This window comes from Culex pipiens, chromosome 3, assembly GCF_016801865.2.
Source record: "Culex pipiens pallens isolate TS chromosome 3, TS_CPP_V2, whole genome shotgun sequence".
In the NCBI taxonomy this organism is placed as follows: Eukaryota; Metazoa; Arthropoda; class Insecta; order Diptera; family Culicidae; genus Culex; species Culex pipiens.
The window spans coordinates 179,078,005-179,102,085 of NC_068939.1; the positions used below are offsets into that span (position 1 = coordinate 179,078,005).

Sequence of the window (24,081 nt, forward strand, 5' to 3'; positions counted from 1 at the left end):
TTTTACCTCTGGAAATGTGTAATTTTACCACTTTTATGGTGTAATATCATTTTTTCAGTCTCAATTGAAGTAAAATTACATCATAAAAGAGGTAATATTCATCCTTCCAAAATTACAGCTTCCAAATTTACATTATTTTTTACTGTGTGTGGGTGTACAGCAAATATATTCAAAAGGTTTATCCATAGCAATACACAAAACACCAGGGGACTCCTCCACGAGGTATCAATCCGATGCAAAGTCTGAGAAGTAGGGTGTAATGAATTACGAAAGGATCTTCCAATTTAAGTTTGCAAATGCTGGCAACACTGTACACAGATTCGCGTCTACCTTCAGGCGGATTATCCGCACACAGGAAATGAGTGACCGCGTCCGGGCAGTGCGCATGCGTCCGAGAGTCGGGGCTGCATTTTCCGCTGGGGATCACTTGCGGGACCAGCAGAGTGCGTACAAGATTTTCCCGAGTCAGTTTTTCGTAACTCGTCTCTCTTTTCGGAGCTCGGAGCTCGGTGGCCACAGACACGTTTGCCGTTCAGCCTGGTGTGTGTCCTCCCCTGGTACGGTGGGTGAGCCGCGTGTGAAAAATTTAGGACCCCTCCGGCCTCTTGACTTTGGCTCCGGTTTTGGCTTAGGTGCGCGGGCCTGTTACTTAACCTGGTGCGTTAGTTGAGAAGGAGTTTTCTCGGCATTACTGGGATTGTTGCTGAATAGTGGTTATGGAATTTTGCACCATAAAGATGTCTCGGTGTATGTGGGTGTGTGCGTGTGTAGGAGTGCTAAGCAAAGTTGGTGGAATTACAACCACTGAAAAAAGGAAAAAGTGAATGAAAAAACGGGATAAAATGACCGATGAAAATCAAATGAGATCGTCGCGAGGAAAATGAATTAGTGCGACCAGAAAATTACTTCTTCTTCGACATTCTTCGTGCCCGTGGTGTGATCATAATAAAGTTTAGTAACTAAACACACGCACACGCACACATGATGAAAAAAAGAAAATAAATCAAGGTGCGAAGAACAAGAAGATCGAGAAATAAGCGATAGTGGGTTAAAAATATTTTCCTCTTTGAACGTCCTCCGGCCCTGAAGAAGATTTGAAAAAAAAAAATAATCGGGGACTGAAGAAACGAAGAAAACGTGTGAGAAAATCGGCACTCACCGCGAGAAAAGAGAGAGGGAAATGAGAAGCACTCCCGAACGAGTGACTGTCTCTCTTTAAAGTCGTGTTTATGTGTGGTGAGAGCCACCCGCGCGCGCTAATCGTGAATGGCGGTGAAAAACGTGTGAAAATCGCGCACAATTAATACACTTTGTAATTCGATATGCACGACGTCGTCACGTCGTCAGTGTCACTGTTGTGTGTTTGCTCCTCTCGCGCACGAAACTCCAAAAGAAAAGAAAAGTCAACGGATTGTGCTCTCACAGCGTGGCACTGCACGTGAAAATTCGATTTTACTCACACGAACGTGGGAGCGAACGAAAACGAGCCAGTTTGTAAATTGTGCATGAAATTTTCAGGAAAATTACGGGGAGGGAAGATTTCGTAACTTCCTCCCACCTTTGCGCCCGTGGAAAACTGTTAACAGCCAGGGGATTTGGCAAACAAGCTGAGTGCACTTTGCGCGGTGAGCTCAGCGTCGATGGAATGCACCCATTTGTTAGGAAAATCCGCACATTACAATTTACAATTTGTTTACATTTGCCAACAAGTTCGCCTGTGTATATGTGCTAGTGAATGCCGGAATAATCTCACATTTTTCAAAGAGCACTTTTTTTCACCTTGCAATGCAGTCATCAGTAGTGACGAAGTGTGGAAACAAAGAACTTCGAACAACTCGGGAAGAAAAGCTTAAGTGATGACAAGAATTACATGAGGCGAAAAAGAAGAACATCAGGATTACCGATACCGAGCATTTCGTTGCACGCTTTTTTTAATGACTTTTCAACCGTACAGATTTACTTAAAAAAATAATAAAAGAACCTTTTGTTCAGCCAGCCTTGTTAGCATTGTGTGTGCACGCGGCCTTTTTTATATTTTATGTGTCATAAAAATATTCGCTCATTTCACGGAATCTAAATTGTGAAACTGTTGACGTTGATCGTTCGCTGAATACGTGAATATCAAGTGTGAGCTCTTTTTGAATGTGAAATTTGTTAACTTTTTTTCAACGATCGATCAACAATATTTAGATTCCATGAAACTTTAAGCTTTTTTTGTAAATCGTTCTATGTAAAATGCTTAACCCCGTTCCTACGCTCTATATTACTAGCAGCACGTACCACCTAGCCTACCCCTCACGAATCCCTATTGATAGCCCTTTCCTGTTGTACTCGTACGTCCCACACACACACCTCCTCCAAACCTGGCTTCCCACGTATGATGGAAAATCGTAATGGCCGAGATCGGAACAACAACGACGTAGCTGTCCTGCAGAACGGGGTCATCTTACGAAAGCTCAAGTCGAAGCATTCCGGTGAATGCCTGTTGTGTTGGAAGGAGGCCCGCCATCCCAAGTGTCTGTGTCCCAAGTGTGCCAAACAGTACTGCTTTCAGTGTATCAAAAAGTGGCTAACCGATAGCAAAACCAAGACTAGTGAGTGTCCCAACTGCAAGTCCAAGTTGCCGATCGACGATTTGGTCCGGTGCGCAGCGGATCTCGTTGTCGGCGACGAAGAAGACACGAAGCAATCCGGCCATTCGGACAATGGTACTAATGTTACAGAGTGTGGCGGAAACGTGCAGCAGAAGCAGCAGAACGAGCATCAGTATCGCCGGAACGGTGTCGAGTCGGGCTCAATAAAGTTAGTGGTGAAAGTGATTGAAAGCGACTCGTCGCTCGACGGGCGTCTGACAAACGGGAATGCTGGCGCCGGAATGGTTAATGGTTCCGCTCAGGCTAAGATGCTCACCGTCAACGGGCGTCAGGGAAAGAAATCGAAAGAATCAAACAGGAAGCAGCAACTGAATAATCATACGGTAACAAGCAACGGAAAAGTACCCCTGAGCAATGGTGTAGTGCACAACGGAAAGGAAGAAGCAAATAATGTACGAGTGAATGAAACTGACACAAACGAACTGACAAACAAGCGAAGCAATGGAAAGGATCAGCCGATCAACCATCAGCGCAAGAATGGCTTCAAGAAACTGCCCACGACGACCACAGTTGAAGTACCCGAAACGGTAGTACAAAGCGATACCAAGTCTGCAGAAGCTCCCTTAGAGAATGGGCATAGTATACATAAAGATACCATACTTTGTCAGCAAAATGGCTCAGACCAGGACAGCGATCAGCCACTTTGCGCGCTACACGCACTGCCACTGCTGTTCTTCTGTTTAACCTGCAAGTGTTGCATCTGTGAGACTTGCGGTATTCGCGACAGCTCTCATACACAACATGTCTTCAAGAAGATAACCGCAATATACGATGATAAGCTAGGAAAAATCAGGCAAGAGTTCGCTCTTGTATCAACATACCTGGAGGAGATCCAGCAGGTGATACAGAGCGTTGAACACAACATTGACTGGGTCAAGGCGGCTAAGGCTCGCAAGCTGCAAGAACTGAGTCGCCTTCTACACTCGGAGGCAGAATGTATCGAACGACAGATCAACAAAAAACTGGGCGTTTTGCAAGACCAACGAGATACCATCGCAAATGAAGTATTCCGGGTGACGGCAGGCTACAAGAAGCTGGAATCGGAACTAAACTCTTGCCCACAAGAAGAGTTGCTGGTTAAAGATGCTGAATTTCTCAAGCGTTGTAGCCAGCTGATTGAGAAACCTGCCTCGTCCTTCGTTCATCAGCCAGTACCTGCCGATTTGGAATGGTAACACCACTGCACCTACACGAATCACGGCAGCTTCTAAAACACCAAATCTTCTAATTACAGTGATTTCATTCCCGACTTTCGGTCGATGGTGTTTGTCATAAAGGACTACCAAGCGATCGAGCCCATCGAAGAATGTCGAACGTCGGACGTACTGTGCGACGTGATTGGCTTCGGCTGGCGGCTTCATGCCTGGAAAAGTGATCACCTTTCGGTTACACTGATGATGACGGAAGGAGTAACTGGAAGGTACACACCAACGACAACCTCAACCATCCCCCAAAATATCATCAACCAAGCTTCTCTGCCTTCTTCCAGATATGAGTACTGCATCGAACTGCTGCACGAGGACGATCCTACCAAGTCGATCCGGCTTACCCAGATCGATCACTTCGAGCACCACCAGACAGGGCCGGTGCACGATTTGATCGAGAACGAGCGCCTCGTAGAGGAAGGCTTCATCGGCGATGCGAACGATACGCTGCAGATTAAGTTCTCGGTACGACCTCCGACGATCGTCATGAAAAGCCGCTATCAACAGGAGTATATCGATCGTACGCGAAAAGATAACATCAAGTGAGTACACGTGGGTTTTGGTTGTCTGTTTAGATGTGTGACACAAAAAGGGTCAACCTGTTTTCTATGCCACATAGTGGAGGCCCAACTAGTTTGATACATAATTCGGCTAAAGGTTACCCACATGGTTTCAAAGGGTACGTTACAAGTCACATACTTGTCTCGAATAGTTTCCAAACGACATCCAGTTTTGGATGCGATATATCTATTACATATTTACCATTAAAAGCAGGATACATCAACTTTTCACGGTCACTATCATTAAATCACGGGTGAAGTGTGCTCATTATGAGGCCAAAAAACGATTGGCAGATCAATAAAAATATTGATGGCTAGACCAGCAGGTAAAAATAACCGCAGATACCAAAAAGAAGATTTGGTAAAGCCGCTCGAAAAGATTTGATTGACAAGCAACAGGTTACAATGAGTTTGTTTTCATTCAGGTAGCTGATGATTAAATCTACTTGTGGCCTTTAGGATCATGTATTGCGGGAGATGTTTGAGCACTTTTGATCAAATATATTATATTAGTTATATTAGTTCAATTAAAACAAAGAAATCAATAAGATGGGCTAGCCGTATCATCTAATTCGGCAGCCAATAATTAGTGCACAAGTTTAACCACGTCAAGGTTTTCGCATGTTTTAGCGAGCGCACACACACACACATTTCGCGCCTGTAACGCATACTAGCCGCGTTCTCGCTCTAAAAATATCGATTTACATAAAGATCGTGGTACCACCACCGCGCTATATAAACCGCCGCGCGCTGCTGCTGAAAAACTGATGATGACGGTCGAGCATTTTCCTGCGTTTTCAAACTTTGATGCGGCGCGGGTGTGTGACCGGGTTGTGAGGGCTCGCGCGCGTGTGTGTGTGTGTGTTCGTCCGGGGCGACGAAGTTGGGTTTGTCTTTTCTGGGCCAACTAGGATGGAACACAGTTGAAAATATGTGGAATTTCTTTAAAACAGAAAAACAGGGAAACCCTGGAAATGAGAAATCTTTTAGCATCCCGCAAAAAAAAAACTAAATAAAAAAAATTAAAATTTCGTTCATACTAGGTTCCGTATAAAAATAAATTTAGAGTTTCTGAATGTTTTAGAATAACTTAAAAGCTATGTTATGACATGGTCAAAGTTTATTTGGCAATGTCATCAAGATTTTGTAAAAAAAAAAATTCAGAAAATGACGAAAAATTTGTACAAATATTTTTTTTATTGAAATTAAAATGAAATTAAATAGTTGTAACAGTGTACCGTTTAACCAAGTGACTTTTTTACTTGTAGAAGTCATGACCAATTTTTAACATTTTTTCGATCGGAAAATATCCTATAAATTAGCTTGAAAACATTGAAGTTTGGACCCATCTCAGAAATCAACCCTAACATTTTTAAAGGTTAAAACACACTCATTTACATAAAATAAAATAAATTAGGAAATTTATTCAATCGGTGATCATAAAATTTCATTAATGCTTTATTTTTTTACATTGAAATTAGTCCCAAATATTTCATGAAATTTCGTCAAATGAATTTTGAACCTAAACCAATTTTTACTGTTCGTTTTTCCTCAGACGCTGTATTTTAACATCCGTTTCTATAATATCCAATGTTACAAAACAAATACAGTACAGACTCGATTATCCGAAGTTTCGATTATCCGATGTTCGATTATCCGAAGATCTGTATGGGACTTCGAATAATCGAATCACGAACAAAAAAAATTTTTTTTCGTTTTTTTTTCTTTTCCTTGTTTTTAACATCAAATTCGTGTTCTGAGACCTCATTTTAGTCAAATTTGAATAGTTGATTGCATGTTTAATAATGAAATGCATTTTTTGAATATTTCGCCATATTGGCCGCCATTTTGGATTCCTAAATCCTAAATCACTTTAGCGTAGGGGTCATACTTAAGCTCGACAATCAAAAATAAGACAACGAAGTAAATAAATCGTGATTCGATTATACGAAGTTTCGATTATCCGAAGTGAAATTTTTCCGAGGCCTACGGATAATCGAGTCTGCACGGTAAATTGAAAATTTTTCGGTTTTTTTATTGCCTGATAATATTTTATAAAAATGAAATGAATATAACTTGGTAATGAAGCGCTTTATCCATAAATTCATACCTAAAATATTGGTTCGAAATTCGATTTATAATCTGGCATTACCAACATTGACATAGTTTTCAACCTATTCAAGTTTTTTTTTTTTATAATTCGGGCACTGCCAAGTATTTCGGCTGTCTTATGTTAAAGCTCAAAAGATGTCGGTATTGAAATAATCTACACCAGATTATTTTTTTTTTAAATCAATGTTATTTCGCGCAATTGAAGTTTTGTGTACATAAGTGGATTGAAGAAAAGCGCAATTTTTTTGAGTTAATTTCTTTTCACCTGGATTCTTCCCATCGAAGCCCGTAATTTTATAGAAGGCCCAAATCGATCAAGAGTTTGGATCGAGTTCATGTTTGGACGAATAAATTATGTAATCTCGTCTCTTTGGCCATTAAGAAAATAATAACATAGTTTCAGATAAATGAAAAATGTAAAAAATAAATAAATGTTGTTCTTAGTCTCAAACCAACTTTCATATGGAAGGGTACAAAGAAATGTCTATTTGAAAAAAATAATAATAAAAGAATTGTAAATTTACGATTTTTCTTTTGCTGTGCACAGCATGCGAAGACCATTACGGAGCAATTTCATGTCAAATAGGGAATCGGTTGCACCCGACCCTCTCCGATTTCAATGAAACTTTGTAGACATGTTATCATAGGCATATATAAGCCATTTTTGTGTATATTGAGCCAGTTACACTCGATAATGACATTTGAGAAGTGTTTTCAATATTTTTGTATTTCGTAATTTAAATATTGCTGTATCTCGAAGCCGTTGCATCGTATCAAAAAGTGGTCAAAGACAAACTTGTAGAAAATTTGACGGGCTTTCCGAAAAAATTACACTGAAAGAAAAAAAACATTCCACTTTAATGAGATTTTTTGATTTTTAAGTTTAAAACACAATTTTTTTTTCGTTCAAAATTTTTGTGAAAATTGCCTAAGATGTTACAAAAAGACTCACGAAAAATGCAGGATGGAGCAACTCACCCAAAAAAAAAATACAAAAATCATTTACTGAAACTGTTTTTTTGAAAAGTGCCCTGAACGTCAAAATTTTCAAAAACCGAACTCGAGAGTCGATTTTCCAGACAATTTTACATAAAAGTCTCCATATTGACCATTGTCCTAAGTCCAATCCTTGTGAAGTTACAGCGGTTTTAAAAATAACAAAGTTGAAAAAATAGGTTTTTTGATGGTTTTTGGCAATTTCTATATAACAGACTTGTGTTTATTTCTCAACAGGCACTTATTGCCCAAATGAACTTAAAAACTAAGACTAAAGCTAGAACATTCGTCTTAACACTGATAAAAACTTGGACTTTAACACATCGCTGGACAAACTGACGTCAAAAACAGAGGACACTTTATTGAAGGCTCGCTTCAGTCCGACGATGGCTCCGTTGGCGCTGTAATTGGTACGGCGGAAAGGGATCTGCATGATTGGCGTGTGGCGTAGCTGGCGGGCAGGTGCAGTCAAGGTGATCTTTTCTCGAAGAGAGGGGCAATCGATCCTGTCGGTCAGAACGTCCGAAACTGTCAACGCACGGGCCAGGTCACGACGCAGCTGGAGAGTGTCGAGATGCATGAGCTGGCAGCGGTCTTCGTATGGCGGCAGCTGCTGGGGATTTCTCCAGGGCAGCAGTCTCAGGGCGTATCGGACAAACCTGCGTTGAATTCTCTCTAGCTGATAAACGGCGTTGTTGTAGTGCGGAGTCCAAACCGACGAGCAATATTCGAGCGAGGACCGGACCAACGAGCAGAACAGCGTTTTCAAGCAGTGGATGTCGGTGAAGTGGCGTGTCATACGGATCACCAGACCGAGCTGACGGGATGCTTTGGCAGTTATGAAGGACACGTGTTGCTTGAAGGTCAGTTTAACGTCCAGTATGACACCAAGATCCTTAACGTGATCAACTCTTTCCACTAGTGTGTCGCCAAGATGGTAGTTGAAGAGTATCGGACAGTGCTTCCGGCTAAACGTTATCACCTGGCATTTACCGGGATTTAGGACCATGTGATTCGCCTCACACCAATCAGCGAACTTATCCAGTTCGCGTTGCAGGGCTTCGGCATCTTCGAGACAGTCGATCTTGGCGAACAGTTTGAGGTCGTCTGCGTAGGAAAGATGAGGTCCTCTCAGGGTGAAGTTGGCGTCGTTGAAATAGAACAAGAACACCAACGGACCGAGGTGGCTGCCTTGACCGATTCCAGAAGTAGCGTCGAAACTTTCGGAGAGTGCGTCCTCGATTTTCACCCGCAGCGAGCGTCCCGACAGATACGACCTGAACCATGTCAACAGGCTGCCACAGAATCCGAGCTTCTCGAGTTTGGCGATAGCGATACTGTGGTTAATCTTGTCGAAAGCTGCCGACAAATCTGTATAAACGGCGTCAGTTTGAGAGCGATTGTCAAAGCTATCGAAAACGAACTCGATGAAGCACAGCAGATTCGTGGCAGTGGACCGTTTTGGAAAGAATCCATGCTGATCGCTGGATAATTCCTGACGGCAGTGGGCAAATATTGGACCAATCACCACCAACTCGAACAGTTTCGAGGCAGCGCAGAGGGCCGAGATACCTCTGTAGTTCTCGATGTTCCTTCGATCGCCTTTTTTATGCACGGGGAACATGAAGGCCTGCTTCCATGCACACGGAAACTTTCCGGAGGCGAGGGATAGCCGAAACAGGTGCAAGAGGAGCGATACCAGCGCGGACGAACATCGCTTCAGCAGTGTCGAGGGAATTCCATCCGGTCCAGGGGAGCTGGAATGTTTCAGTTTAGTTATCGCAGCTGATATGGCGTCGTCATCGATGTCAATCATGGGGAGAAATCGATCACGACGGGGAACGCTGTTGGCAGCAATTTGGATCTCGTCGTCGGTGATATGTTCGTTTGTAAAAACACTCGAAAACTTTTTGGCGAACAGCCTGCAGATTTCCGCAGTGCTCTCAGCTTCCTCGTTGGCCAATCGCATGGACGAAGGCAGCCCAGATTCTTTGCGGTTCTCGTCGACGAATTTCCAAAACTTCTTCGGGTTGGCCTTCAGCTCACGCTGCTTCTTGCGCTGGTAGCTTGCCATACAACTGCGACTCAGACGCTGGTATTTGCTGTTCATTCTCAAGTAGTACTCGCGAAGGGAAAGTGTTCCACACCTGGAGAAGATCTTGAAAGCGGCTCGCTTCTGGGTTTTTAGGTTGCAAAGCTCCGGCGTTTGCCACGGTAGGTGAGTGGAATTACGCTTCCTGACCTTAGGCACGAAATGTTCGATGTGATCTCGCAGGATTGATGAGAATGTATCGACCGCGGCATCGACGTCGACAGAGTCCAAGACACTATCCCAGTCGATGTTGCGCAGTGCCAGAGACATTTCATCGTAATCAGCACCTCGGAAGTTGTAGCATACGGTGTCCGGTCGGTCTCGAGCAACAGAGCTGTGACAGCCGTCGATGGTGACAACGAGCGCGGGATGGCGATGGACGATCTTAGCAAGCGGGGCCGGGGCAACGATTAGCGTTGGGGCGAAATCTTGTGCGCTCACAAAGCAAAGATCGAGACGGCGACCGTCTTCGTCCTCAATATGGTTGATCTGCTGGAGAGTGGCCAGGTTATATCCGGCCAGAAGATCGCGCGCACAGGGATGGAATTGTGAGCGATCAGGATTCGGGTACAAGAAACCGTTACGGGAAGGTGTCCAGGTCAGTTTCGGCAAGTTGAAGTCCCCTACGACAACGATGTCGTCGATCGGGCGCGTGCGTTCTGCAATAGATGCTACCGAATCGAGATGGATCTTATACAGGTCCTTGTCGTAAATGCGATCCGGGGGGAAGTATACCACGCAGAGGAAAAGGACACGATCAGACAGCTTCAGAGACACCCAGACCTGCTCGACTGCCTTCCAAGCGTCTTGGACAATCCGGCGTGGCTTGAAACAGCGGCGTGCCGCGACGAGGACTCCTCCTCCTTCCGCTTTCCTGCTGTTGTTTGGTCCACGATTGCAGCGAAAAACTTCGTAATCCGGTCCGAAGACCTGCGAAGAAAGCGTGTTCTCTTTCAGCCAAGTTTCCGTCAGTCTCGTAAATATTTTTCCCGAAAAGCTCGTCCAATTTCCCATAAGTTTGTCTTTGACCACATTTCAATTGGATGTATGGGCTTACAGATATAAGCTAATTACATTGCTCATAACTGAAAACATAATATTTTTTCAGTGTAGTATAGTAACCTGGATACAAGGAGCATTTTGAAGATGGTTTAATGAAGCGTAAAATAGCTCCTCGTTTAAAAAATCCAGCTAATTTGTCGAGCAAATGGCAGAGGCTCATCGCTTCACTGCTGAGAAATTTCGCTCAATGTAGCGAAGATCCACCCCATTTCTTGTGGGGGCCAAATGTGCTTCTGCAGAACCTTAAGGGCCCGTCGTTCGTCGATTGCATAAAGAGTAGCTCGACCAAAATGCCAACTTGAGTTTGCTTGACGAACCCAAAGAAGATGGTACACTCAGCTCCGTAATGACACCGCATCGAGAGATGCAAATGACCGACAATTAATTGTCCGCCTGGTTAGATTTATCTTTACTACGTCCTACACTCCGCGGCGGGCTGGTGAACGACGACGACGGCTGGCCAACGGTATGGATCGGATGGACACTGTCCCGATGATCATGTTCGGTTCGCTGAACGGTTTCAAGCCTAAAAATAAGTTCATCGGTGCCGCATTCATGTCGTCAAACGAAGAGACTATCCTTGCCCGCCCGTGCATGCAAACTGTCCGTTAGGGTTCGGCGGGTCTTCCGGGTGGGAGATGTTAGGAATTGGACAGAGCAGTGTTCCACGATATATTATTGCTACGTCAGGGATTCTCAGCGGACCCACAGCATTGGAATTTGTACGCGAGCGATCATCGATAGTAATTTAGAAACAGATGTTTTCAGCGTAAAAAAGCTTGGTTTTTGAACGATTGATTGCAACTTAATTCGAGGAACATAACAGTGTAGAATATTTGACTAAGGTGCAAAACATGGACCCCATATATTTTTGTGAGTCGTGAGTTCAACTTGCATAAGGTTTGCTCCGAATCTAAACATGGTAATTTAATGTCAGATCTGGTAGATATGATAGAAAAACTTGTTTTAAACACTCATAGCCCTTTACGATTTGGATTGCGTAGATAAGATAGTCAACAAGTGTTAAAACTATAAATGTATAAATAAAAGCTACATGTAACGAAATTTTGTGTTCTGCCGTTTGACTTTGTGGAGTTATTTATTCGCCATAGAAAAAATATTGAATTCAGCATTTTAAGTTATTTTATGATTGCCGCACATACCGATTAGATATATGAAGAAAAAAAAAAACAACAACAGGCATAAAACTTGCTGCAGCTAAACATCAATCTTAAAGGGGCACCTGCACCACCTTTACCACATTTTTGTTTTTAAACCATGATATAAGCAGTTTTTTAGCTCATTGGTCAAGATAGCAAGGACTTCAAGTTTCGAAATTTTGAACTCGATGATTAAAGCTTGCTAATACGCTATCCAGGACCTAGATAGCACGTAATCACGTAATCTGACGAGTAGGAGATAATTAACGTAAGCTACTAATGGTTATTTAGTGAAACAGTAGTAGCTTTTGCTTTAAACAAAATTAAGCTGGCTAGTGTGAAAAAGTGGTTGAGTGCGTTTGTTTTTATAACAGCGAATAATAACAGATTATGAGTGCAGAGCAATAATGTCAATGCCTAAATATCATAGAAAAGACCATAAATTTGAAAAAAAAAATGTGCATCGCAATTAATCCGAGCACACGGAGCAACCATCGAAAAAATAGACCACATTTTCGGCAGATCAAGTTTTGCCCCCTAATGAGCAAACAAGTATTAACGTGTGTCAAACTAGCATTTCTCCCTAATAGCTGCGACTTTTGAACCGAATCAGCTAAAAAACCAAACCGCCTCGTTCATGTGGTGGAGGATTTGTTGTTGTTATTTCGGCATGCTCTCGTTTTGTGCTTGGCGCTTAAGTGTTTTGGCGGCCTGATGGCGGCACTATAAAATTAGTAGCGAATACTTGTGGCAGCACAGCTACTAATCTAGATTTAATCGTCATTTGTTTAAGTATGTCAGAAGAGTAGCATGCATTTTTAAATAAATTTGGTATATCTTTAATCTAAAGTTACAGTTAACGTTGTCATTATTTGTTTTAGACTTCTTTTAATGCCAAACTTTTTATCGATTTAGATTTAACCAAACTTTTTATCATGTTTAGAGTGTCAATTGGGTCGGAAAATTAAGCTTAAGGGGTTACATACATATATATAAAAAATAAAAAAAATCTGATTTCAGAAAGTTTAATAAATCCACTTAAAAGATGATTTTCAATCACTCCTGAAAGTTTCATGAAGATATTTCATGATTAAACTGAGTAAGAGACGATTTACGTTCAAAATTTTGCCATGCGCAAAGCGAACTGTCGAACTTTGTTAGCGTTTTTCTCTAAACACCGAGTTGATTTACGGGTGCCACGATATCTCGAGATGGCATGAACCAAATTGGCTGAAATTTGAGATGAAGACTTGCAAGACATATCCCGTGTGCATGACGAAGCCCGATTTTGAAATTTTGCTTTTTAAAAAAATACAAAAATCAAAAACTGGCGATTTTTTATATGAAAAACATAAAAATATTTTTATCTTTTTTTCAAACAAACTTTTTGAAAATCGGGCTTCGTCATGCACACAGGACCGGTTTAACGAGGCTTCACCAAAATTTTGAGCCGATTTGGTCAAAGCAGTGTGGAGATATCGTGGCACCCGTTTTTTGAAACTGCTAACTTAAAATGGCTATATCTCGGCAATGATACAACCAAATATCTTCAAATTTATTTTGATAATAGTTGAAAATATATATTTTAATGCCCTTAAAACAGATTTAAAAAAAAGTTTAAGTGTGTGCCCAAACCAACCTCTTACATTTTTGTCGATTTACATGTATGTAACCCCTTAAAATGCTGATATTATTTTTCACAACAATAAAGTTCAAATCAATTTTGAAAAGAATACTTCACAGCCTTTTTTGACAGAAAGTATCCTGCTTGACAGCTCGTTCCGAGGGGACCATAGTTGATCCACAGTAAAAAAAAACGTTAAAATACTTTTTTGCAATTCCGTCGTGAAACTACTTACTTTTCCTGTCATTCTTGAACGACGAAATAGCCTACTTTTCTGTACCAAAAATAACAGAATCGAATAGCAACACTTTTCAAAATAAATGCTGAAAAGTTCTACTTTTCAGCACTGAAATGGGTGCTGAAAAGTTGAACTTTTCAGCACTTGTTTCGAAAAGTAACACTTTTCAACATTTTTTGATTTAAACGATTTATTGACAAAATACATGAAAATTCGACATAAAATTTCACTCAATGGGTGTTTTTCGAAATTGCAAAAAATGTTGTATGGAACTCGTTGCAAAACTTGATTTTTTCAGCACTCGTCGTATTTATCCAACTCGGTGAACCTCGTTGGATAAATGTACGACTCGTGCTGAAAAAATCCTCTTTTTGCAACTTGTTGCATAAACTACTATTTTTACATTGAAAAAAAATCTCAGAAATTGTTTTAAGGTGTATTTTTTACTGTTGAACATAAAAATAAACACAGAGCTTCAGGACCCTGAAAAAAGGAAAAAGGCTTCAGGACCCTAATATAGTTGAAATCTGAGTTAAATTCACTCAAATCTAACAAATGTCCAATTTAGTCATTTATGAGTAAATCTTGACGGAAACTGGTTAAAAACTGCTTGTATAATGTGTTTTTAACATTTGCAAGCAATAATGTATCTGTTAAAAACATTCACTCTTTTGAGAAAATGCAAGCTTGCTCTAACAAGGCATATATATTAAGCCTTATTCAGAAACCGGTCCACACTCCCCATTGAGATCAGATCTACAATCAATCAAGGAATTATACTAATTTGATTGCGTGTTTTACTGGTATCGATTTTGAGACTATTTTTTTTGTGCATTTCTCTTCATTCGAATTCCCCATGCATCGCATGCCAACGAACTTTGAGATACAACAAAACAAAAATAAAAGTAGCTACCCGTGTTCCAAAACTGGTACTACCAAGGTTATCCAAATCGGTCGGCGAATTACGTAAATTGATCCAATAGAGCTGCGAATTACGCGAACTATGTGCTCGTGTACCAATTAGGCCGCACTCTTATCAAGCGGATCTCGCACCAAATCGGACATTGTGGCTTGTTACAGTTCTGAAGAGTCGGTCACGACCGTTTTGAACCCTTGCGATAGGGGAAGGTTGCCATTAGTGAGTCGTAGCGTTAAATATTTTATTCTGATATTTTCAGAAAATTAGAATCACACTTTAGTTATTCACAATTTTGAAAACATTATTTGTACTGTTAACTGTAAATATTGCAGTAGCCCTATAACAAATTTGTTTAAATGTGGATGCAACATGCACACAAAAAAAAAGATCGGAAGGTTATGTTACAGGCATGACCAAAAAGACAACGAACCTTGCAGTAGCTATGGAGCAATAGCGAAAACACGATCAGATTTAGCATACTTTTTCACTGGAGTTTGTATGACAGTTTATTTAACCACCAAGAGCTGACATCGGTAGTTTGGCCATCACTTGATGTCAGCGTGGTTTGATTTGGTTGCTTCAAATCTCACTGAACAGCGCATTTCTCTATATTGCCTGTCTGAACTATAGAGCGCCGCCAACGACAACGGGCCCACAGAAAACGGCGGCATTCACACGACGTGACAGCATCTGTCTCGCGTGTCGAGCAAGTGGTTAACCTAAAATTTGTAGTATTTAAATTAGATTCAATTATGCCTTAATTGAATCGCTCGCTAAACAATGTTTATTTTAGCGCAACCACTATTGACTGGCGGCCAAAATAGAAAGCAAAGCGCTCTAGCTAGAAAGAAAAGGCTAGCCGAAATTCGAAGAAGAAGACCACAACTGTTGGCCATCACGGCGAGGTCACAATGCCCCACCAACCGGCGGCGGTTGTGGGTAATAATAATTAACATACATTAAATTAATATGTTCTGCTCGAAGCCGATGCATCATCTCCGTTTGGCTAGAGCTTCAAGACGTTCTGAAATTGCTCTCACGTGTTCAACCAAGCGAAGATGGCCAAAAGGGCCAACTTAGGGGGGCCAACTCGCCAAAATTGCAGCAGTAGGTAATACCACCTCCTATTACCCTGGCCGCGCATCCACTTTGCATGCCGGACAGGACAGCATTGAATTGCTTCGAGAGTAGTACAGAGTACATATGGGCTATTTTTGTTCTGCTTGGAGAATGTTGATGATGATCATGCCGATTTAGTCCGTACGTACCTCTCTCGTGAGGGCCAATTAAAATTGCTCGTGATTGATCTTCACACATTAGTGGAGCTCGCTGTTCAAGCATTCAGGTACGGGAACGCGCGAAATTTTTCGTGAGTCACCTCTCAACCTCGGTGCCGTTCAGCAGACATTATACCTGTCCAAACGATCTGTCGGAATCGCTCACTGTTGACCTTCTTCCGTTACATATTCCCTTGTACGGATTCTTGGCCTGCTACCCGCCTGGACAGGACTTCGCGCTCAACTAACAGCCATCGTAGAACCGTGAAATTACCTCCGCTGATGATCATCCAGCAGTGTCATCGTCAGACCCGTATTGAGTGATCTCCGCGAGATGAAGATGGTGATCGGCTTGAACTGATCGTTGTTGGCAAGTAGCGCAGGACATAAGTACTTGTGGATGCATGCATATTTATAAGCGTTGCAGTCACCGCTGGGGCCTGAAAGTCACCTGCGTGCGGTAGCACGCTGGAAGGGGGTAAAAAATCTAGTGAAACGAACACGTTAAGGAATGGACTCGGAGTGAAGGGGAACATTCACGCATTTTCTCAATTATGCTCAGCTTTCATGCTTGTCAAATGCTTGTTTTTGCGATGCACTATTTAAAAACACCGTCTGCAAGAGCCCCCCAAAACTAGTTTTGAAGGTTCTGTTAAAAGTAAAACTGTTAAAACTCCCAAAACCAGGATCAAGTAGCACGTGCAAACGGAGTACATTTTCCATACGCTAACGCACTTTTACTGATTGACGACTTGACTGTTCCAACAAAGCAATAATCGCAAAATTAATTTTAAGGAAAAATGCCAGCAAAACTAGTTTTTTTTTTTCAAAAGGAAATTACTGTATATATTATAACCTGTTAAGTTAATAATAATTATAGTTAAGAAAAATATAAAGAGTCGACTCTCTGGTTGTTAATAACTAGGGAACCATCGAGATGGATAAAATAAGAATCCAAATGCCGATTCGATTAGAATATCTAAGCAAAGCATGATCGTTTCGTTTTCAATGTTTGTTTTGTTCAAATATGGTTTAATGTTATTTTAGTTTTTGGTCATTTCTTTTTTAAAGGGTTTTAAAGTAGTAGTAAAGTAACTATGATTATTCAAAAAATAAAATATTTAAAAGCAAAACTGAGTGATTTGGATAGAAGATTTTTTTATGCATAAAATTCAAACTATAAGAGTTTTTTAGTTTTTCAATAAACATTCATGTGGTTACAATCTGCGACAAAAAAAACATAATTTCTGAAAGTGTTTTTTTTATTGAGTAGATAAAAAAGAAAAGAAATGAAAAATAAATCGACCCTGCAACAAAAAAAATACAAAAATAAGTGCTATTTCTAAGGGCAAGAATAAATTATCATGGAAACATCCATCAAAAAATAACTGTTCAATTTTACTGAACAAATGAACCAATGAATGATGATGAATGAATGATAATAGAATGATTTCATATAACATTTTATTGACTTTTCAAAACTATTGTAAATGACTGTATGTGAACTTTTGAACAGCTTAAACTTAAACAGCTTATTAATTTGTCCGGTGTTTCTGTAAGTTTTTTGAAAACTTTTTCTTACTCTTGTCTATTCCATAGTTATAAGTGATAATGTTTTCGATTGAATCACGATGTAAAACACAGCTGAAAGGAACATCAAAACTCTGTTATGTACCTAAATGAACTCATTGTAACTTGATTATTCACAAATAAAACCGAACTGAAAAATTGAAAATAATTTGTCTGATGCCAACAAAACAATTATTTACTAACAAATGGTTATTAGCTTGTAACAAACAACCAAGAAGAGCATCGCAAATATTTATTTCCCTAACCAAATCAATAAACATCACCAAATCGTTGCATCGTTCCAGTGAATACGACAGCAACGTGATCACCATCTGCAACATTCGGGACCCTACGACGTCCATCGTGCTGTCGAAGCAGTACACCGATACGGTCGGATCGCGGTGGCGGCTGAACGTCTACCCAAAGGGCAACAACACCAATTACCGCTATCTCAGCACGTACGTGGAGTTGTGCGATGGTATCGCTGGAAGGTAGGCTCTGAGCCCGAATTGGTTGAATCTTTTTTCTAAAGTTCATTTCTTTCTTTTTAGATACCAGTACATTGTGGAGTTGCTGCACAACGATGCCCACAAACAGGTCAAATTTCAGTCCGAGGATCACTTCCGGGTGGGCGAGATCAGAGGCTACCAAAAGTTCATTCGGGTGAAACGAGTCCTGGAAGAGGGATACCTCAACGACGATGGTTCGATCTACATTCGACTTTCGATCAGACCTGCTACGTTGGCTCTGCGGTGTCAGTACCAGGAGGAATATCAATCGCTCAAGGAGGAGAAAATATTGTTCCAGTTCAACAGTCAGCTGAGCCAACACCTAACCAGAATACGAAATCTACGAGAAGAGAATACGGCACTGCAGAGCATCGCGTATCCGGAGTATAACTCGAACATATTCGTGATGCGAAACTTCACCGGTTTACGGCAGGCTAGCGAGGATGTTTGCTCGGACAATAGTTATGATGATCTTGGGTGCTGCTGGCGGCTCATAGTGTATGCCAACGGTGACAAGGAAGGCAGAGATGAGTGGCTGAGCGTGTACTTGCGACTGCTTGAGGGAATCCCGGGAAGGTATTCGATAAATTACGTGGTTGAAGTGGAGTGATTCATGTTTGATTATCTTTTTCGCAGTTACGAATACTGTATCGAACTGCTGCATAACGATCCCACAAAAACGGTGAAGATGGAGGGAACCCAGACGTTCGAAATCCAGGAACGCTTCGGTTGGTCACAGTTTGCTCGTCTGGACATGATCTGTGCAAACGGGTTCGTCAACGAGGAGCACGATGCACTTTACTTCCGATTTTCGCTACGGCCTCCAAACTACAAAGGAAAATGCGAATATCAGCAACTGCTGCGGATGGAGCTAAAGAAGGATAACGAATTGCTTAAACGGTAACGCTTCATACGGTTAATTTCTTCAAAACTAGGTCGTCTTAGACGTTGTACCATTTCAGTGAACTGATTCCGGAATACAGCACGATTACTTACACGTTGAAGAACTTCACGGAGCTTCAGCGCAAGGAAGGGTTCGTTTACTCGGATCCACTGTGTGATGATTTGGGCTTCACATGGCGACTGCTGATCTACGCCAACGGTCACAGCGAAGGTCTTGGGTGCAACTTGAGCGTCTATCTGGTACTGTTCGACGGAGTCTCTGGAAGGTTAGAAAGATAATGAGTCAGGTTAGCACAGTTCTTAACAGTAAAACATTCTAATTTCAGCCGTTTTGAGTACCGCGTCGAGCTGTTGCACCGCAATCCGACGGCCAACATCAAGATGGAGGGCGTCAATGTGTTCAAGCTGAAGAAGATTTGGGGCTGGCCACAGTACATTCACCACGAACGGCTACGCCAGGAGGGTTATCTGAACGAGGACGACTCGCTCGAGTTCCGTCTGTCGATCTGTCCGCCCGACATCAAGCTCAAGTGTGAATATCAACAGGAGTTCATTAGACAACTTAAGGAAAGGAAAAAGTAGGTTAATTGGAGTGTGTGAGCGCGAAAGTGTGTGAGATATTATGATGCAGATGTATGAAAAAAAAACAAACAAGCAAACAAAAATAAAATAACCGAGAACATCGAGAAAAAAAAGCCGACCAGTAGCAGCAGAAATGGGATGAAACACTCGTACTGAGCTCATTCATGGACGTTAGTATGACAGGGATGCAAACATAGGATGAACGAAAAGAAAGTGGAAAATGGGAGTGAAAAAAGTCGACTATACGATGTCGTGAACATGGACTTTGTGTGACACAAAAAAAAAGAGAAAAAGTGCGAACGGAAGAAAAGAAAATTATTAAATATTTGTGACATCGGTCCTCTGCGTGCGTGGCAGTTCAAATGGAGAGATGAGTAATTCTCGCTGAAAGTGGACCACTATTTACACAAGGTGCTCAAAAATCAAAAGCAATGTACTTTTCCAATAGCCCCCACCAAGTTATGAATGAAACCATGTTTGGTTGGTTAAATTTGTCCTCACCTCGGCGCCACAATGCTGAAACATTTTTTTAAAGTGGTAATTTTTTTACTTAGGCGCGTCTACAAAATTGCTAATAACTTTGCAAAACTTCAACGAACCCTTGATGTTTAGGGGTGTTTTGGAAAGGAAATGAGCAGAGCTTTCGAATGAACTTGTCAGAAAAATACCGTTCCATACATTTTTTAGCCACAAAACACCAATGTATTTTTAAAAGTCATTTTTGAAGGCCGGCGCCCCGCTTTATCGAAAAACTGACAAATCCAATCGAAAGCTGAGACGATTTCACATAAAGAACCAATAAATCTAAGGTGTATGTTCCTCCTATCTTTTTTAATCTTATTTTGATTCTGCAAGCGCAGCGCTCCGTTCGCATTTCGGGCACCCAAAATGTTGCAATTTGCTTGCCCCATTTTAAGGTTTTATCAAAAAATATAGGTGCTCACTTTTTAAATGATAGTTTATTGTCCAAGGATCAAAATGCACTTTCGATAATTGACCAATATTTATGTTTTTGGGTTCTTCCAAGCAATTTAATGCCGAAAATTTGTTTTTTTAACTTTTTTTTGTAAAATGCTCACTTACAATTCGGTGGACTTTTTTTCAGTAGAACTAATGAATGTAGCATGTAGGAAATTTCACCACGAACATTTTTCTCTAAAAGAAAACGTAATTTCGATACTCCAGTGCCAAGATATTTTAGTTTTAGTGAGAAAAAAGTGCCAATTTTACAAATTTCTCCGAATTAACAAGCACGGCCTATTATTTACATGCGGCATATGTTCTGGAGGCCAGAGTATGGTTTCTTATAACTATTTTGGTCGCTGAATTCGGATCTGGAATCAAATTTCAGATAAACAGTTAAATTAGGAGCCACGCCCAAAAGTTATTTGCGGTAAAATGCTGTAATTTTAATCGCTAGTGAATTCGGTCATATTTCATCTTTCGCTCACCTTTAATTGATATTTTACTCACGGATTTTTTAATGGAGAATGTTTTTTTCATCTTCTGATAGTTTTGAGAGGCCTCGTGGCGCGGTGGTTAGTGGCTTCGGCTGCCGATCCCTAAGTGGCTATGGGGAATACACGCAAATAATATTTGAGCGTGACTAAAATATCACTGTTCACTGTTTATCTGAAATTTGATTCCAGATCCGAATTCAGCGACCAAAATAGTTATAAGAAACCATACTCTGGCCTCCAGAACATATGCCGCATGTAAATAATAGGCCGTGCTTGTTAATTCGGAGAAATTTGTAAAATTGGCACTTTTTTCTCACTAAAACTAAAATATCTTGGCACTGGAGTATCGAAATTACGTTTTCTTTTAGAGAAAAATGTTCGTGGTGAAATTTCCTACATGCTACATTCATTAGTTCTACTGAAAAAAAGTCCACCGAATTGTAAGTGAGCATTTTACAAAAAAAAGTTAAAAAAAACAAATTTTCGGCATTAAATTGCTTGGAAGAACCCAAAAACATAAATATTGGTCAATTATCGAAAGTGCATTTTGATCCTTGGACAATAAACTATCATTTAAAAAGTGAGCACCTATATTTTTTGATAAAACCTTAAAATGGGGCAAGCAAATTGCAACATTTTGGGTGCCCGAAATGCGAACGGAGCGCTGCGCTTGCAGAATCAAAATAAGATTAAAAAAGATAGGAGGAACATACACCTTAGATTTATTGGTTCTTTATGTGAAATCGTCTCAGCTTTCGATTGGATTTGTCAGTTTTTCGATAAAGCGGGGCGCCGGCCTTCAAAAATGACTTTTAAAAATACATTGGTGTTTTGTGGCTAAAAAATGTATGGAACGGTATTTTTCTGACAAGTTCATTCGAAAGCTCTGCTCATTTCCTTTCCAAAACACCCCTAAACATCAAGGGTTCGTTGAAGTTTTGCAAAGTTATTAGCAATTTTGTAGACGCGCCTAAGTCAAAAAATTACCACTTTAAAAAAATGTTTCAGCATTGTGGCGCCGAGGTGAGGACAAATTTAACCAACCAAACATGGTTTCATTCATAACTTGGTGGGGGCTATTGGAAAAGTACATTGCTTTTGATTTTTGAGCACCTTGTGTAAATAGTGGTCCACTTTCAGCGAGAATTACTCAGATAGAGATGTAGGAAAAAAAGGTTTATTTTTAGCTCGAAAATAAAAGAAATTAATAAACTTATGAAATGACCCAAGCTCAACGTCCAAAGAGCATTTTAGAAACAGGTCCTCCTGAAGGGATAGGTAAAGGTAACGGTAGTTGCCCAGCAAAAGTGCTACCGAAAAATTTATCGGTTTCTTTTTTTCATAAACTTCAGCTATTTTGTCTATTCGAGCCACTGAGGAAATGGAGTTTAATTTCCTTTTTTATTTACACACACCTCATATTCTTTTTAAATTTATCTATGAAAAAAATATTCGGACTCTTACGCAAACCGCTGAATCCATTTAGACGAGAGGTGGGCTATGATGAAAGATTTATTGCAGTTTTTGTTGGTTCTGTTTTTTTTTTCTGCTTTAAGTCGCGATCGAGGGATGTGTCCACATTCACCATGCATGTAAAATTATTTATAAGAACCATATTGTTCGGATGAAAGAGATGATGCGAGGACAGGAGCAAGTAGCACTTTTCTATTAGAATTTTTTTTAAACACAGCAGGCAAAAAAAAATTTGAATCGAATGCGTGACGGTTCGGAAAAATGAAGGAAAATTACTTCATGTAAATTAATTTTATTTTAGAGCATAAAAAATAAGAACATCAGAAAGAGATTTTTTTCTGTGTTAGGGCAAACAAAACAAACAAAGCCGGTGGTACCGCATGTAAAGTCAAGCAATGAAGCAATGCCGCAAAAAAAAAAAAAAACAGGCGTTGCAGGGAAACAGCGTTTTGTTTTGTTTGAAATTTGTGTAGAAAGTTTTTTTTTTAATACAGAAAATCGAATTTGAATTTACAACTACACAATCGATCTGGTTCAGGCAGTTGATTGAAAGTATGTGTTGCATGATATTTTTTTAAACAACGAAATCATACTTTTAAACAGAGCATGGTTCAATAAAGTAAGCCGCAGCGAAGAAAAAAAAGAAGAAGCATACTTTGAGAAACGAAACAAATTCCTATGTAAAAATAAAGAGTGATTTTGAAATAATTCTTCAAGCTGTACTTTTATTTAATTAAAGAATCCTCCCCAATCTCTAGAGAACGTTTATTTTTGGAGTTAAAGCTTGACAGTCCGAACTATTTTGCCAAATTGAAGACAACAGGTCACTTTAACAAACCCCGTTTTATTCACATTTCCACTCAAAATGCATCGCGTGGTAGGTAAATTCTGCATCTGCAAGCTTTAAAATTCGTTATCTCAAGAGATTTCAATTGGGTCCTAAAATGAAGCTTAGATTGCTGATATTATTGTTTACAGCAATAAAGCTTATTTTTCTGAGAACAATGACCCTTTGTACGACCACAAAGAGTTTAAAATGGATGTTTAAACCAATTTTGAAAAATTAACCTCGCGGTCCTTCTTGACAGAAAAGTTCTTACTTGACAGCTCGTTCCAAGGGGACCATAGTTGATTCATCGAAAAAATATTGTCTTGTCAATATTTTTTTTTTTTGCATTTAAATGAAAAAAAAGTGATCAGAAATGGTTCTTAATCGTGTTTTTTTTTTACCGTTGCGCATAAACATTTACATAGGGCTTTAGTACCCAATTTGCCCAATATTCAAAAAATTGATTCTTATGTAAAATCGTCTGGGGAACACGATGGTGAAGTTTAGTTCAAAAGTTAAGCGCATGTATATTGAGAAAATTGCGTGTAAAGTTTTCAATTGCGCAAAATGCATCAAACTTTGATTTCAATCGATGACGCCATTGGATTCAGCGTCCAATTTCCTTTAAAAATAGCTGTCGAGTTTTGCTCTATAATTCTTTGTTACCGAGATATGGCCATTTGAAAAAAAGGTTTTTTGATAAAATGACGAAAACTGCAAAACTTTGGAGCGGTGCCAAAAAAGAAGGGGTGGCCCAATTTGGTGCAAAATCGGGATTCTTACATGTTTTGATGGTATCAAAAGCTCCACCAAATTTGAGCTTGATCAGAAAAAGTCGATTTCGAATTTGTACTTTT

The 24,081-nt window shown here is 40.3% G+C and overlaps 2 protein-coding genes across 6 annotated transcripts in view; one reads left to right on the forward strand and one right to left on the reverse strand.

Annotated features, from left to right (window-relative positions):
- Positions 1-24,081, reverse strand: part of LOC120432338 (histone-lysine N-methyltransferase ash1) — a 348,037-nt gene that overhangs the window by 184,067 nt on the left and 139,889 nt on the right. The window lies entirely within an intron of this gene.
- On the forward strand, positions 517-23,103 carry LOC120432358 (uncharacterized). 5 transcript variants are annotated; one of them, XM_039597551.2, is made up of 10 exons: positions 517-657; positions 2,724-3,825; positions 3,889-4,074; positions 4,144-4,401; positions 17,774-17,959; positions 18,020-18,553; positions 18,614-18,877; positions 18,940-19,146; positions 19,207-19,836; positions 22,081-23,103. In XM_039597551.2, exons 2-9 carry the CDS (start codon positions 2,876-2,878, stop codon positions 19,460-19,462), a joined length of 2,841 nt encoding a protein of 946 aa, XP_039453485.1. In that variant the 5' UTR covers positions 517-657; positions 2,724-2,875; the 3' UTR covers positions 19,463-19,836; positions 22,081-23,103. The 5 variants fall into 5 exon arrangements, with proteins under 5 accessions (XP_039453485.1, XP_052565203.1, XP_052565204.1 ...); XM_052709243.1 differs by having other exon boundaries at positions 530-657; positions 2,274-3,825; XM_052709244.1 differs by having other exon boundaries at positions 542-657; positions 2,271-3,825.

Bases quoted from the DNA above. Each gene is read 5' to 3' on its own strand.
- LOC120432358 (XM_052709243.1), top strand. From the start codon at position 2,378: ATGATGGAAAATCGTAATGGCCGAGATCGGAACAACAACGACGTAGCT. The intron at 3,826-3,888 runs GTAACACCACTG...TTCTAATTACAG, and splicing joins GTACCTGCCGATTTGGAATG to TGATTTCATTCCCGACTTTC. The intron at 18,554-18,613 runs GTATTCGATAAA...TCTTTTTCGCAG, and splicing joins CTTGAGGGAATCCCGGGAAG to TTACGAATACTGTATCGAAC.